Source organism: Varanus komodoensis, unplaced genomic scaffold (assembly GCF_004798865.1).
Source record: "Varanus komodoensis strain SLA01 unplaced genomic scaffold, ASM479886v1 scaffold13_1, whole genome shotgun sequence".
NCBI lineage: Eukaryota > Metazoa > Chordata > Lepidosauria > Squamata > Varanidae > Varanus > Varanus komodoensis.
The window spans coordinates 4,577,392-4,594,491 of NW_025335408.1; the positions used below are offsets into that span (position 1 = coordinate 4,577,392).

A 17,100-nucleotide genomic window follows, 5' to 3' on the forward strand; every position below is an offset into this window, starting at 1 on the left:
GATAAAGTAGTGCCAAGAGGATATATTCTGTTAAAGATCTTTTTTGGAAAATCTGAAACTGGATGGGTGTGGGGAGATAATCAGAAGCATTACACACTTAAAGAGGCTCTTAAGTTACTGGGTAACAGACGGCAGGGGAGAAGTCTGTTTAAGGTTGCTATCTCTGCACAGGTGTTCCCATATGGTGTCTGGATTCTAAACAGTGGGGTTTGGAATAACACATTTATTCTAATTGTACATGTAGCACATAGCACATGCCAAGTTTCAGAGCTGCTTTATGTGTGGAAAACAACAGAAGTAGAGCGCAACAGGAAAGCCTTCAGGCAGAATTGCAAGTTTAGGACATCCTTCTCCTTGTTTGGAATGATTTCCAGAATGATTTAAGCTAGACTGATTCAAGCTAGAGTCTTTTCTTTCAAAGTATAGCATTATTGGCCATGATCTCATGAAGCAGTAAATGTTACAAGGTATCTCGAGGGACTTACTGGGTGGCAGAAAAAGAGTTTTCTCAAATATTCCAAGCCAGATTATTGGCTATAAATATATTGACATTGTTCATGATACAATTTCTGTGCTGAATCTGTTGACCGGTGCACTTAGATGTATGTGAATATTGGTTGGGAAAAACGTAATCTATCCCAATTTTATTGTTTTTATTCTTATTTGGTCTTGTCGGTAGTGTTCCCTTGGATAGTCTTTTGAGGATATGAAGCTGTAATCTTTTTTCCTTTGTCCACTGTTAGTAAAAATAATCACACCTTCCATGTTGATGAGCAAAGCGGGTGAAATATACAGGGTCTTAGAGGTTCCTATGGATGTTCTCCAAGGTATGCAGGGAAATACTGTTTAAAAACCCCCAAAACATACACCTCAAACCCAAGAACTGTACAGATGTGCTCTGCTGATGCTGCCAAGGAATGTTGATCAAAGAAAAGACAAAGATGTAAGCCTTCACCTTGCCAGATTTTGGAGTAGGCTTCAGTAAAACAAAAAATGTATTTCTTCCTTCCACATATGGTCAAAAAGGCAAGTGTGTGGGTGGGTGGGGTGGGAGCGATATTGTGCTCAGAATATGTACAATGTAAGAAGGGCTATAGTACAGTGCAAAGCAGATGCTTTTCATGTAGAAGATTCCAGGTTTAATTCCTAATATTTCCAGGTAGGATTTGGAAAGATTTCTGCTTGAAACTGAGGAGCTGCTGCCAGTCAGTGTCAACTATACTGGGCTAGATGGGCCAATGGTCTAACTAAGTATAAGGCAGCTTCTAACTTCATGTTAGTGTCAACTTCATCCCTGACTCAATACATGTGGTCCTGCATGATCCTTGAAACTGTGAGGAAGACTTCAAAAGGATTGAAAATTGTAAACACAGTGTTACAAAAGCCATTATACAATGTTCTTGTAAACTGTATATGCAATACTAATTTTTCATTTTATTTTTCAGAAGAGCCCAAAAAAAGCACTTTACTATTTCCGTATGAGAGCAGCTTAATGAAAGGTATAAACGTTCTTCAAGAGAACACAAGTTTAGAATATGCTTCTAAAAATCTGTCTGTAGAGAATGAGAGAAACAGTCCACATTCCCGGAAAAAACGTTTTCTTTCCTATCCAAGATATGTAGAGGTAATGGTGACAGCTGATGCTAGAATGGTTCAGCACCATGGACGGAACTTGCAACATTATGTATTAACATTAATGTCAATAGTAAGTAAATCTCCATTCTGTATATGCATTCCAATGTATACTCAGGTTCCAAGGGATTTGTTGAGGATCACTACCACTCTCCCAAAAAGTTGTTCCTGGGTTCCTGCCATTGCAAAGATTGCAAAAGCAATCTTTTTATCATGTAGGTTGCACTTCCAGAACTAAGACCAAGATCAAAAAACTCCTGATCTCAAGAGCCTTTAGACTACAACTTTCAAAAAGCAGCCTTCCGTATCTCATGGCAAGTGGGACTTGGAATAAAATGTTGCAGTGTAGTGAGAGATATTCCGTGCTCTATCAGACTTAGTATTCAGGCTTGTTCAAGCAGCGTGGGAGCTTTCTCCCTTGCTCTGTTCTCATTTGTTCTCATTTAGGCTGATTGTCCAGCTACATTCCTACTTGGACAAGCAGAGCCTTGCCACAGATATCCATGCACTAGTAACCTCTCACCTGGATTACTGTAATGTGCTCTACATGGGGATGCCTTTGAAGAAGGTCCAGGAACTTGAATTAATGCAAAACAGAGCAGCACAGTTACTAACAAGGACTGGCTAAAGGGAATATATCACACTGGTCCTCCACCAACTGCACTGGCTGTCTGTCCTTGCCCAAACCCAATTCAAAGCACTCACGCTAATGTATAAAGCCTTAAACTGCTTGGGACTGGGTTATCTAAAAGAACACCTGTTTCCATCTATCCCTGCTAGACCACTCAGGTAATCAATGGAGGCCCTCCTTCACAAGCCCCCCACCCCCAAATGAGGTGAGTGGGGGAATTAGCGAGGAAAAGGGCCTTCTCACAGCTGAGTTGTCACAGCTCACAGCTCAAGGGAATTCCAAAGGGGTTGCAACTGGTGCCCACATGATGTTTGGTGTTTTTGGCACCAAGTTAAAACTTTTTTGAATTTAGTACTTGTTTTTAGATTATAATTTATTGGTCTTGCTTCTGGTTTATTGGTTTATTATTTTATTGACTATACTGTGTTTATCTTCCTGTTGCATTTATATATCATTTTTATTGTATTATGTTTTATGGTTTTAGCTATTATTATCTATTTTATCTGTTTCATTGTTATGATTGTGCTGTGAGCTGCCAAGAGAGCCTTCTGGCTATAGGGGAACATGCAAATACAATAAATAAATAAAAATATTGCTAATTTATTTTAAGGTTTTCAATACCATCCTACAGCATTTGCAGTTTAGTAGAGTAAATATAAATTTTTATTATTCATCACTATAGTTTTGTCTTTTCATAGAAAATTATAGCAGTGTATAGTAGTATATTAACAGTTTGGCTTTTATTTTTTTTTAGGTTGCAACAATCTACAAAGACCCAAGTATAGGAAATCAAATAAATATTATTATTGTAAAATTAATTGTAGTTCACAATGAACAGGTAAGAAAAAGTACACACTTCATGATTAAGAATACTTTTTGCTATAGTAAATTTTAAAATACTTTCACATGTTCATAATTTAAAAGTACAGGAAAGTAGTTTCTGTTTGATTTCGAAGAGGGAGTAAGAGAAAGAAAGAAGTTGTATTTGTGACATCTGAGGTTGCTATGTTTATGGACTTAATGGACTTTGTGCTAGTTTAACTGAAGTCTAGGGCAACATTAGTGTCCTAGTAGACACTAGCTGGTGCAGAAATGTTTCCAGCGAAAAACCATCACATGTACTACTGGCATTCCTTCAAAGGTTATTTAGTGCTGCATCAGCTGCGGAAATGCAGTGACCCTGTTAGGGACTGCTTTCGTCTAAGGTTTGCTGTACAGGCAGTTTAACTTTTGCTGTCACAGTGGCTCCAACAGTTTCCTTCCTACATCAGGAAGACTCCTTCTATCTACCTGCTATTCCTGGAAGGGCTATTTTTAAGTGATTGAAATGGTATTTGGTAACTGCTATTCTACTAGAAAGATAATACTGTTATTTCTTAGAGGTACGTATTTTGTACAAACATGTCAGGCAGATACATTGATGAAAGTGTTTGGATTGCTATGTAGCTATTCCTACTACATAGGAATAAATACCTATTTTTACATAAATGGTTATTATAATGAGCGGTTTGGTTTACTACCAACATTGTCAATCAGTTTTGATGGTTACCCATTTGCTCATGTTTCTGGATTCATAAATTCATAAATAGTACCATTCTGATAAAATTCTAAATGGATTTTATGCTACAGTATCAGTACACAATTACTATTGACATGTTTGCTTTGTCTTGGTAACTTATGTACAGGAAGGACCAGCTATCAGTTTTAATGCAGCTACCACTCTTCGTAATTTCTGTTTATGGCAGCAAACACAAAACATTCTGGATGATTCTCATCCTTCTCATCATGATACTGCAGTTCTTATCACTAGGTATAGTATCTGGGATAACTCAACCTCATTTTCCTTTACTACCTCTACCCTGTATAATTATTACTTATGAATACAATGGAGACCTCATTACATATTATATTATTATTTATTACATAGGTTTACATGCTAGTTCCAGAAGATCACTGAAGTGGTTAACAGAAATTATGAAAACATTAAATACAACAATAAAAGCACAATACTCACTGCTCTATAACCTTATTGGCCAGGTCATCCCTCTGAAGCACCTTACATGAAGATGTTAAAATATCAGACACTTTACCCAGACATTTGTATTAAGCACAGTTAGCATAGAGTGGGCTTGCTCATTACAGAGCTAATTCCTGGGCTCTTGATCCCTGGGTTCTTTGGCTCAGTAATTGTGGGGATGCATAGAGTTTGTAGGCTGAGTACTTTTTGATTCTGCTTTAAATTAACAACCCCCAGCTGGCCATTCCTGGCTTGTATTGTGATGTGTGAAACTGGAAATCCCCATTTATGGTTCAAACAACCCAGAGTTAACACAATAACAAACAGTGGACAATTCCATTGTTTGCCCTTTATGAAACAACTTGTGAACTGGGTTGTTAACTGAAAGCAGAGATGCTGAGCTGTGTATTCCACCCATCCATACAATTCCTGGGTTAAACAGTGATGTGTGAATTGGGTTATATGAATGGGGATTATACATAATGACTGATTCTATGACCTGTTTCTGATTTTTTAACTTTAGTTGATAGACAAAGAATATTATACTTGTATCCATATGTTAGTGTGAAGCACATGCCACAGTCTGTCTTGAAACCTGATGCCACTGGTTTCTTAACAAATATTAATTCTAAGTATACTGGGATTACAGATAGATGGTCTGATTTAGCTGCTTTAGCTGCAGATGTGACTTTGTGCTGCAGAAGGTAAAAATCAGTACATACCAGTTGCATGGGGCAGAGTTCTACAGCTATGCCGCACTTGCCTTTTAAAAGCCAGAATGTGCTGTGAGTGAGTTTAAATTAATGAAAGAATTCAAATTGTAGCAACTTCAGGAAATTATGTATAGGTATCTGGAGTTACTTTTTTCTCTTTTAACATAGTAACATTTTCATAGAAAACCTTTGTTTCTTTAAGGGAAGATATCTGCAGAGCTAGAGAAAAATGTGATACCTTAGGTAAGTTCAAGCAAAAAGACAATAATGTCAATTTTCTACAAATAAGAGTTAAAATTGTATTGCCATTGTACACTGAAACCTTAAAGTGTAAACAGATCATTAATGTAATTTATCTTGTTTAGTAAAAATGTAGTACTGAGATTCTGGATATAAGCATATGGTTGTGTTATGATAAATGTCTGGATAACAGCTGTAGGCCTGTATTTTTTGTGTGTGAAGGCAAAACTGTTGCTGTATAACATCTTTCATATTTAGATAACAAATTCAATTTTCCAGGTTTAGCTGAATTGGGTACGATGTGTGACCCGCTGCGCAGCTGTTCTATCAGTGAGGAAAATGGATTAAGTGCTGCATTTACAATAGCACATGAACTTGGACATGTGTAAGTATGTCTTTTTACAAAGCAAATCCTGTACTTTCTTTTCATGGAAATGTTGCAGTCACTTTTGCAGCACAAGTTTCTGCAGGAATTAGAATGTACACTTACAAGCAAGTGCTTTATTTCTGTAATAATGCTTAGCATTTATATAGAGGCTTCCAGTGTGTTATTTTATTGAATCCTTACAGCAGCACCTTACAAATAAGAGACAAACTAATTTTTCCTTAAATTATACATAGCTGAGCTATGTTTGATTCAAAGAATTTTTAGTCTGGCTTTTCAGGGGCTTAAATCTGGGGCTTTCTAATTCATATTGTAACTCATTCTTTTAATCACCGTAATACCCAGGGCTAATAGATTGTTGGGAGTTGGCATATTTTAGAATTAATTTAAATGGGAATCTTCTGCAATATCCAAGAGTTAGACCTTGTTGACATCTTTTCAGTATCTTTCCCACAAAATGCGTAGAGTACTTATTCTAAAATAGTCCATTTGTACTCTAAAAAATTGCTTACATACAAATTCCATTTTATATATAAAATGTATGTGTATATATGTAACATGTTATAGAGAAGATTTTACAAAAAGACAAAAGACCTCCAAAATAACTATATTATTTAAACAACTTTGCAATTAACAAGGTGTTATTATTAAGTTTAACCATACTAGTTTAATTCTTAAACAGTAAAATAAACCAATCTGAATTTCTTTTGCATTATTGCTGTATTAGGTTTAATGTTCCTCATGATGACAGTTTTAAATGTAAGGAAGTTGGAATGAAACATAAATACCATGTAATGGCCCCAAGTTTAAATTACCATTCAAGCCCATGGACTTGGTCAAAATGCAGTCAGAAATACATTACTGAATTTCTAGAGTAAGTATGAGTCATGCTTAGCAACTTTGTGCATATGTATAATGCATGGCCTCTGGTTGATGAGTATTTGATTGTGTTTCCATAGTGTTGCCATAGTGTTTCTCAGAAAAAGATAAATTTTGCATATGATGGGACTATTTGAAGATTAAACTTCAAAAAATTGAAGTTTTGGGTTGTGTTATATATGGTATGAATCATTAATCATGTATTGCAAATTGCTATATTCTATTTTCTGGCAGCAGTAACTACACAGTTTAAGATCTATTTTAAAATGTTTAACATAGCACTTTTGTTTGTGGTTTGGCTTTTAGTTTTACACCAGAGTTATATACAGAAGTGCTTGTACTCATTGTTGCTAGTTTTATCTTGGATTTGTGCAGTTTTTTTTATTCATTGTTCAGGGAAATGCCCAGACCCATCAGAACTTGGTGGTTACAGGCATACAGGAAGGTTGTAGGAATGCAAAGGTGAAAGTCTCTCTCATAGTCTTCTTGCCCTGTGAAGACGATTTAAGTGTTGTTCTTCAACAAAAACAGACAAGCTATCCCTAAAAGTATCCATTTACACATGTTGAAAGTGTTGTTAGATCCTCAGTCTATTGCATTATAGGAAGTGAATGTTTATCCATCCAATGTCATAATATCATTCTTTGAGCTGTCCAAAGGGCATGGAGAATCCATTTGTGTTGACCATGCATTGACTTGCAGGAAGCTGGTCTGCATTCAAGAAATAGCATTAAATCAATCTCCATCTCAAATTTGTTCACAAAGTTAGTTCATTTCAAAAACAAGATACTTCATAAGAAGAATTCTGTTTTAATGTGTTACAGTACTGGTTATGGGGAATGCCTTCTGGACAAACCAAATGGAAGAATCTATGACTTTCAGTCACAACTCCCTGGTTTCCTGTATGATGTGAACAAGCAGTGTGAGCTTATGTTTGGTCCTGGGTCACAAGTATGTCCTTACTTGGTGAGTAATATGATACAGAACACCATTTTTAATATTTTGCAGTGCCTGTGACAAATACCATTGACTCACAGTTGAAAATAGTACAGAAACAATTGTTAAATCTTCAGAAGATGGGCAAGGTTTTGCTTTTTCCTTTTGTTTTTCCCTTGCTGAATTTTCTAGCTTTCATAATGCTCATGTTCTATGTCGTACACCAAGTTTTTCTCACCTTTTCTTACTACTTGTCCATTTAGATTCTTTAATTAGTGACCCACAAAAGGTAAGAGCTAGAGGTAGATATTAGCAAAATTTTACTGAGTAAAACTCAGGCATTAAAATATATTAACTCTCTGAACAATAAAACAAATCAAGTCTACTCATTTCAGCAATCACTAATAGATGTTAAATTTCAACAGAGAAAGGTAAAAGAAATAAAATGAACTATACATGAACTGTATGCTAGAGGGGTTGATACTTCTGTAAATAGTTTCAAATCTTTGCTTGAAACAAAATCTTTAAATTTCACTTCACAGATATGCCTTTGAAACTGTACCAGAAGCTGCAGCTTCTGCAAAAGGCACTGGCCAGAATGATAACAGGGGCAAGACTATCTGAACATACAGCACTGATTCCGGCCACTTGCAGTGGCTACCGGTATGCTTCTGAGGCTGATTCAAAGTTCTAGTTTTGACCTGTAAAACCTAATATGACTCAAAATTGCAATATCTGATGGAGCACATCTCCCAAAATAAACCTACCCATACACAATGCTTATTATCCAAGGCTGGGTGCCTCTTCTGAAGGAAGCTAGGAAGAAGGCAATCAAATAGAAAGCCTTCTCAGGGGAAGCACTCCAATCAATCAATTTATTTATTTATTTAAAATGTTTATCCTGTTCACCACTTTGATGTTTCGAGACAACTTGCAATAATGAACAATTACGGAATGATCCCCCAGTGAGGCTAGGATTGTTATCTTTTTGTTGCCAGGTTAAGACCTCCTTTTCCCAGGTGGTATACAATGAGGTTTTAATTTGGTCTTGAATTTTTGCTGCTGTTGATTGTTCAAAATTGTTTATATATATATGTGTGTGTTTCTTCATGTGCTCTATATTTACATTTGCATTTATATAATTTTTATAAAGTATTTTAAGGTTTTATTCTTTGTAAACTACCCAGACAGCTTTGGCTATTGGGCAGTATAGAATTGCAGTGAATGAATGAATGATAGTGCAACAAATCTCTAAAGCCACAAAAGCAACTCTAACAATAACAACAGTAACATTTCCTTCCTGGTTATTCTTCACACCTGACATCTAGACCTATTGTTCTAAATCCTTCTGCCACAAATGTATGCATATAACATGTTGCATCTGTATTTTGATGATAAATTAGTGTCACCCATGTAACAAAGAAAATCTTGTTTGTTTCATAGAAACAGTGCAAACGTTTATGGTGTACAAGTGCAGAAGGTATTCACAACGGTTGTCGTACTCAGCATATGCCATTGGCTGATGGAACAGAATGTGGCCATGGAATGGTAAGCTTTCATTCCCACTTCTACCACTTTCATCTTCTCAAATCCCTGATCTCTAGATGACTTTCGCCCAACAGGTTCATGTAGACGTTAAAAACCTTGGGGACAAAATAGAAACCCAAGTCATTTCAATGGTCCAACAGGTAGACCGGGGGTCCTCGAACATCAGCTTCTGGATTCATGCCTCCAGATGAAGCTCTTTTAGATTTGAGAGGGCCTCATCCCTAGTAGTTTCCTCAAGAGCCCCCAAAGTCAGTTGTGCTGGCTGTGGAAATAGTTTTTCCTCAACCCTGTGTGTTCTTGTACCCTGCAGGAATTCCTACTACAAAAGTCAGTACAAATGGCAGGGTGCAGGGAACATTTCCAGGAGTAGAGCCACTGCTCCCACCTGATCTAGCCTTCAAAGAAAGGCAAACCACTGCACTCTCCTTGCAGCCAGAACAAGTGACAGCAGCTGATTTTACAACTGGTATTTACTGTGAAGAGAGTACTGCAGAGTAGTTAACACTTCATAAAGTATTTTACTATGGAATACAAATAAGGATACTTGCTTCAGTAAAACCTATAGCAAAAGGCAGAACACAGCCTCAGCTTTTAGTAAAGGCAAGACCTCTTCCTGTAATTCTTTTGCTTGGACTTGCATTTCTTTCTTGTTCCATCCATGTTTTCCAGATATTATCAACCTACATTATTGACCAAAACCACACATCTTTTAACATAAAATAATAATGAAAAATCAATAAATGCTAGTGGTTGAAGGAAGTGCATGGAATGAACATCTGGGATAGGTCTGGCACATAATTTTTCTTCAGTGACTTCATCTGGTTTCTTCTGCAGGAACATTGAACAACAATAAAAAGCTGATACATCTTTAGTGAATAAGCTATTAAATCCCAGATGTGAGCACAGGCCTATTCCAGTTCTATGGCACCTAATTGTCCTGTAGGTGCTATATTTCTGTGTATAACTTCAGACGTTCCAGAACATTCTTTTAAAGCAAATTTAAAACTAACTACTCTCCCCTTTTGTTCTACTGTGTGCAAAGTGTACTGTTGGGTATTGTGCCATAAAAGCTTTTAGTAGGTGAGATAAATTATAAATTGTTAAAAATGTTAAATCAGCCACTTATTGAATGGCCTTGTTAAAAATGTTGACTATAAAAACCTGATTATTTATTTATTTAAGGCGTTTATGGGACCATCCATCTACTGGCATCTTGGGATGGTTATACTAATATTAAAAAACACTTTCCAGAGCCATTGTATTAAAATAACCTACTGTGTCTGTGTTTCTAATACATAGTGATGGGTGTGTTAACAGTTGGAAAGGTGAAGTTAAGTGTCATACTTAGCATGTAGTAGTTCTTTTGGGAAATGAGAGTTTTGCTGAGAAGATTGTATCAGGCCCACTCAGGCTTCAGTTCCAAAGTCAGGATAGTTTAGAGACAGCCTAGTCCACTAGGCAAAGAAAGTGTCTATTGCCAAAATATGTAATATTATGGAGTCCCCAAATTCAAAGTTAGTTTGAAGTTTTGTGTACATACGCAGGAGGAAAGGAATAGGATATGCTGATCAAGAAAAAATACATATAATGTGAAAGTTAAAATTATTGTGAAGAAATAATATCTGTAAGAAGATTAATATATAACAGTCCTTTAAATTAAAGAACACTTTTATTGACAAATTAGGCAAAGCAGAAGAATAGGGTATAAATAATGGTTTATGTGTTTCAGAAAGGGTAGGAAAGGAAGATTTGTTTTGGGAGCCAAGGAAATGTTCTTTTGGCAAGGTTCAAGCATGATTTTTTTTTCTTCAGGCTTTGATTTATGCGTTTGGAGTTGAAATCATTTTTTCCTCTGGTCAGATTGGTTTGTAAATAGCTAGTATGAATTGGTATAGAAATCAAAACTATTCCTTAAATTATTGAATATCTTGTTAGTGCTTACTCTCTGCACACACTGGAATAAGGACTAAGTAATAGGATATTATTTAATAGTATAGGCATTATAATTATTCAGCCTAGTTTAGCCATTTCTAATGTCACTGAGTGTGGGACCTACTGAAAGCTGGGGCATGCTTCCTTCCTTTATTCTGGCATTTGAGAATCCACAGGTCATATAGGAAGAGTCATCCATGTGGCTTATTCTCCTCTCACTGTTTCCAAGGAGGGGTGATAATGAACATGGAAAGGCCTTATTTCTGGCTCCTCATATGATCTTAAGACTCCTGATGTTCCAGAGAGGTGTGGGTAAGAGACACATTGCAGGAGGTATCATACTTTAGAACTAACATTTAGATTGAGTCAGATTACCTTTATATCTACTGCTGTCCTATATTTCTGAAATTCTTCTACTGATTCCATTATTTCCACTGAAGCAGTTCTCATAGTGTGATCTGTGCTACATGACTGTTCTCTCATACAAAATGGTAGGCACTTTCTCAGATACAGCTGCATGCAGAGTTATGCTGATGCCTGTATTCATATGTGTTAAAGAAATTGGGTCCTAAATATACTCTGTATATAACCAGGGCAACATTTTCTCCTTTTTGGAACAGCCTTGTTTATTAGGTTGTATCCTATTGGTAATAAGTGCTGCTGATACAGAATACTAACACTAATGATTCCCCCCCCCCCGTACCCCTCCCCACACCCCCAGGATGCAGTTGACTTTGTTAGTTTGGTGTCAGCTAATTGGAAGCATATCTAATAAACTGAGAAGTACTCAGTATAATGTTTTTATGTTTCCTTGTGTTTCCTGTGTTCCTCTAATATATTGCACACTAAAGACCAGGTTGACTTGTCTTGACTTTTGAATCAATTTTGAAATGATCATTGAGGTTAATCCAGTGGGTTGTATTAGGACTGAGCCAAAATGAATGAATCTGATCAGGCCTAAGTCCCTTAGAGATGCCTTTTTGACATTCCTCAGCTGTGTGGACAGCTTACCATAACCCTATGTCTGTTAATGTTGGCATGACCCAATCATATGGACAGGTTTCAATTGCATAAGTCTTTCCCACTAGAAATAGTACTTTGTCAGGAATGGAGTTCTTCATCAAAAGAATCATTGCAGTTTTGAAAGGGGAAAGTGAATATTAAGAAGGCAGCTCATGTGCTGCCTGACTGAAAGCTACCATGCTAGTGCTGCATCCACGCCATTTCAGGAACCGCTGATGTTTTGTCCTTTCCACATAGGTATGTTTCTCTCTCACACACATACCTGTTGCATATTGTAAATCCTCCAACATATCTTTTGGCATGTATTTCAGTTTTGATGATAGAAAGAAAACTTCATATTTATCATGATGCACATAAATTGGGGCTGAGATTGTTTAACTGCATTAAATAGTTAAATGCACCTCCCACCTAACCAGCAAGACTTCTATAATTCAGATATCCTTATAAAAACTGTTGGGAACAGATTGCTCTTTAATTGCCAAGCATCTTGCTTAAATGAATAAATAAAAGCTTGAGTCCTTAATAAGACTCTCAGCCTGGTGGGTGATAAGTTTTCTAATTTCTTTAATTGTTAATAACATTTTGAAAGTAACATTCAGGAAATACTCTTTCACCGGCACAGAGCTCCCATAACATTGATTTAGTTTTAGCAATTTCTGTTTTACTTTGTGTTAACAGTTTCTACGTACGCACAATTACGTTTTAAATTTTACTTCTGTTGTGTTTGTTAATTGAGCAGCATTGTCGACATGGAATCTGTGTGAAAAAAGAAACAGAAAAGCTCCCTGTGGATGGAGAATGGGGATCCTGGGGACCTTACAGTTCATGTACCAGAACATGTGGAGGCGGTATCAAAAGCTCAGTCAGATTGTGTGATCAACCTGAGTATGTTTTCATTTTCTCTTTTGAATATATATGGAGTTAGCTTATTATTTATTCTGCTTAGCAGTGTATTTGAAAGCACAACAAATTAACAATGATTATTACGACAGTACAAGTAACTATGGGTCACTTTCCATTTTGTTTACATATGCATTTTGTTTGCAATCTAGTCTCTTAGAAGGATTTGCTTCAGGTGAATCGGTGAGTGGTTTCTTGCAAAGCTTCTTTTCAGTTTCTTACACATCTTAAGTCACACAGCAAGGCCTATTGATTGAGAATCTATTTTACAATTCTGCTTCGGACCCAAAAGTATAGATATTACTTTTAGCCTGTGTCTAATAGCTACATTTTTTGGTCAGATTTATTCAAGAGTAGATTTAGGTGCCATGTGCAAATCAGAACAATACTGTGGGTGGTTTAGGGCTTTTAAAATCGGCACAGGGCTGCTTCACGTATGCAAGGGGGAGAAATTAAGAAAAAATGTAACTGCTACTTAAGGATGTAAAGTAATTCAGGGTGCAATACTATGCATGTTTAGACAACAGAAAGGCCTACAATTCCTAGCATACCCCAACCAGCCATGCAGGCTTTTTTGCTCTTTAAACATGCATAGGATTGTGTCCTTAAAGTTGTTTTGGGTTAGGGTTAGGGTCAGGATCCAGGCGGGGCATGTAGTAGTTTAAATAGTTTCCCACTGGTATTTTGTCAGGTACTGTTATTTTCACTCTGTTTATGACCTACTGTAAGCTGCCTTGTTTTTGTAAATGGAAGACAGTATAAAATATTTAAAATAAATGAAAATAATATCAGAATAAATTAGATCTGAAAGAAAATTTACTGTATCCATTAATGGAAGACTTTTACCTCTGGCAGTACCTTGTTTCAGAAGGTTTAGTTTAAATAGGAATGCTGAGTATCTGTTGTCAACATGCTTGAAATGCATTCTTAATTAGGCCAAAACATGGAGGGAGATACTGTGTGGGCCGCCGGATGAAGTTTCGATCATGCAACACAGAGACATGTCCGAAAGGCAAAAAAGATTTTCGAGAGCAGCAGTGCTCAGAGTTTGATGGTAAACATTTTAACATCAATGGACTAACATCTACTGTGCGCTGGCTTCCAAAATACAGTGGCAGTAAGTAAGCAGGAACTATCTTTGCTAACTAAATGTAAATTTTAGTAAAATTCCATAAGTGACAAAAGCATGCCTGCCACTTTGTCCCAACAGTTGCTATGAAGGATCGCTGTAAGCTTTTTTGCCGTGTTTCTGGTGCAACGTACTACTACCAGCTGAAAGACAGAGTTGTGGATGGTACTCCGTGTGGAACAGACACTAACGATATATGTGTTCAAGGTTTATGCAGGGTAATTAATTTCACTGTACTCATTTTATATAAAATAAAACAAATCTTGTTGAAAATTGTCTAATAAGGATGTCCACATTGTTGAAGCAATAAGATGCACTAATTCAGTTCATTCAGTTGGAATGTATTTAATGATATGTCATTCATATGATGATCATCCTAGAAGTATTTTAAATAATAAATAAGATCATATAAAATTGTCATGTCATTATTTATCAGCAAGGAATAGCCATCAGTAGGAATAATAGTAGTTTGCCATAGTGATAACAGACTCTGCGTGTTATCAATGTGACAACCTATACTCAACCATGGTTTGATGACTGTGAGTGTTCCATGGCATCTTTCATCTCCACCATTGCTGGTTGTGCAAGCTCTTCTCCTCCTGATTTTGACCCACCTAGCATTATGTTCACATCATGACTTTCAGTAATAATACTCAATGTCAAAGCAAAATAAATCTTGTCAAAAGTGGATTTGCAAGTTTTGCTTTGGATTAATCATGTTTAATAAAAAGTGTCAGACTTAGTGTCAATCCTATTTATTACCAAAAATTGAAAGGTCATATGGAATGTCTGTGTGAAGAAGGGAGAGAAATACCCAAACTCACTGTTGCTCTTGATAATCAGGGCTTGGCGATTGCTCAGTGCTTCGTGAATCGCAGGTGAACCAATTCCTAACAGGTGCTTGAATCTAATGCAATTTGTATGTTTACTAGTGATAAATAAGCTTTCAGCTTCTGTCAGGTTATCTTAGATCTAAGGTGCTTCGCCCAGGTCAGGGAACATGTCTGGAATTTCTCCTCCTGCCAGCTCCTCCTGCCTCTGTCCAGACCCCTTACCTCTTCCACTTCTCTTACAAAGTGCAAATCCAGGAGCAATGGCAGGTTGTAGGAAGACAAAAGGAAGGAGAAAAGGTCTGAGGCTAGTTGCCTGGCAGAGTGATGGTGCACACTAAGTGCTGCAAAATACATTTTCTCAAGCAGTGCTACAGTGTCAGTAGACTGTGGGGAAACTAAACTTCTCAGGTGTTACTTGTTTTGCCACACAGGCTGTCAGATACTCTTTCTCTGCAGCTTGCCACACCATTGGTGAGTGGGGTGTGAGAGGAGGAAAATGTGAGCAAGGGCACTGGCTGATGTGAGAACATGGAAAATTAAAGGAGTTGTGTGAGCTGCGATACTGGTCAGTAGCTGAGATAATTCATGTCCTGGTATTCAAGTATATGGACATTAAGAGGGAAAGTTATAGCAAAAAGCATAATTGGTAAACCTCATCTTCGCATTTCTAAAATTATAAATTTATTGTATATTACACATTTTATCCAGTGATTTTTGTAGATAAATTTTGGTTTTGAAATGAAAATTTTCCTGTCTCCATGTACAATCTCATTTACTGGCCTGTACTTCATAACATGCTAATAGTGTGTTTGTTAGGAGGGTGCAAAAAAATCTCTTAGGTCATTGTCAGACCAACAGAGTCTGCCATGAGCATAAATTCTGGCATGCTGATTAGTTTGGAAGTCTATTTTGATGGAATAGTAAGGTAAGGCTTTCTTACAACACTTAATTCTCCAGTCAGCATGCTGAAAGTTGTAGGGCTTTTCCTGTCTTAACATGCATAGGACTGCACTCTAAACATTCACTGTAAAAGCTGTTACACAAATGGAATATGTTTTATGAGGTTAAGGGGTTTTTTTTAGAAATGAATTGCTGGAACTTAATTGAATGCTGTTATGTGGTTGTAAAAGCAATTTAACTTGTTTCTTTAGCAAGCTGGCTGTGATCATGTCTTAAACTCTAAGGCAAGAAGAGATAAATGTGGTACCTGTGGTGGTGATAATTCTTCATGTAGAACTCTTGCTGGTACTTTCAACAGCGCTCATTATGGTATGGATATGAATTTTGTTTGTTTGCTTGTTTGTTTAAGGACATCCATTAACATCACACTCTTTGGGCAGCCATTACAGTAAAATTACCAATAGTTAACATAATACAATTAAATAATTATTTATTTGTTTAATAAAATTATACAATTAAAATACACCTATGTCAATCTATTTCTGTATATCTGTAACTATGTACTGTCTGTATTTCAGTTTATGTATTTAGCTATAGTTTGACCATATTTTTAAAAGAAACTTGGACTGGATTATAGCATAAAAGTTAAAATTCAAAATGGCTGAAGTTAAAATATTTAAACAAAATTTCTCAGTTAAAACATTTAAACAAAGTAAATGCAAATTAAAACAATGCTATCGGTCAAAACATTTAAAGTAAGGAAGCTGGCAGGTAGTAAATGGGGTGACCTGGATTAAATCAGCAACAGATGCCCTTCTCTGGGAACCCTCTGTGTGTGTGTGGTGATCTGGCCAGGGCAACAACTTCTTCCTTCTCTTTCTCCTCCTATATTTTTATTTACTTAATTTATACTGATAATTTTAATCTTATATTTGTAAATCAATGTATTTTTTGTATTTTGTAATTAATGGTAATTTATTATGTGCTATTGTATTTCATTGTATTTTATCGTGTTGTAAGCCGCCCCGAGGTTTCGGCAAGGGGCGGCATAGAAATGTTATAATAATAATAAATAATAATATTAGGAGGGTGAGTACCTGGAGGAGGGCTTTCTCTGCAGCGGCGCCCTGTCTATGGAATGTGCTCCCCAGAGAGGTCCACCTGGCGCCATCGTTATTTGTTTTTTGGTGCCAGGCTAAGACCTTTTTATTTAAAACTTATTTTAATTGTTAAATTATTTGAATTAATAGGATTTTAAATTTTTAGCCGAGAATGCAGCGGGGGTTTTTAAACAATTTTTTAAAATTGTTATATTGTTATTATTTATGTATTTATGTATCCTTTGTGAGCCGCCCCGAGGCTTTGTTGCGATGGGGGCAGCATAGAAATGTTTTAAATAAAT

At 36.5% G+C, this 17,100-nt stretch overlaps 1 protein-coding gene across 1 annotated transcript in view; it reads left to right on the forward strand.

Annotated features, from left to right (window-relative positions):
- The window catches only part of ADAMTS20 (ADAM metallopeptidase with thrombospondin type 1 motif 20), a 78,049-nt gene that overhangs the window by 22,567 nt on the left and 38,382 nt on the right, over positions 1–17,100 (forward strand). The window contains exons 4-15 of the mRNA XM_044423092.1: positions 1,446–1,705; positions 3,018–3,101; positions 3,949–4,073; positions 5,196–5,236; positions 5,513–5,618; positions 6,346–6,492; positions 7,322–7,463; positions 8,877–8,981; positions 12,676–12,821; positions 13,772–13,953; positions 14,047–14,183; positions 15,950–16,067. Coding sequence (XP_044279027.1) covers positions 1,446–1,705; positions 3,018–3,101; positions 3,949–4,073; positions 5,196–5,236; positions 5,513–5,618; positions 6,346–6,492; positions 7,322–7,463; positions 8,877–8,981; positions 12,676–12,821; positions 13,772–13,953; positions 14,047–14,183; positions 15,950–16,067 — 1,593 coding nt within the window. The remainder of the gene's footprint in view (positions 1–1,445; positions 1,706–3,017; positions 3,102–3,948; positions 4,074–5,195; positions 5,237–5,512; positions 5,619–6,345; positions 6,493–7,321; positions 7,464–8,876; positions 8,982–12,675; positions 12,822–13,771; positions 13,954–14,046; positions 14,184–15,949; positions 16,068–17,100) is intronic.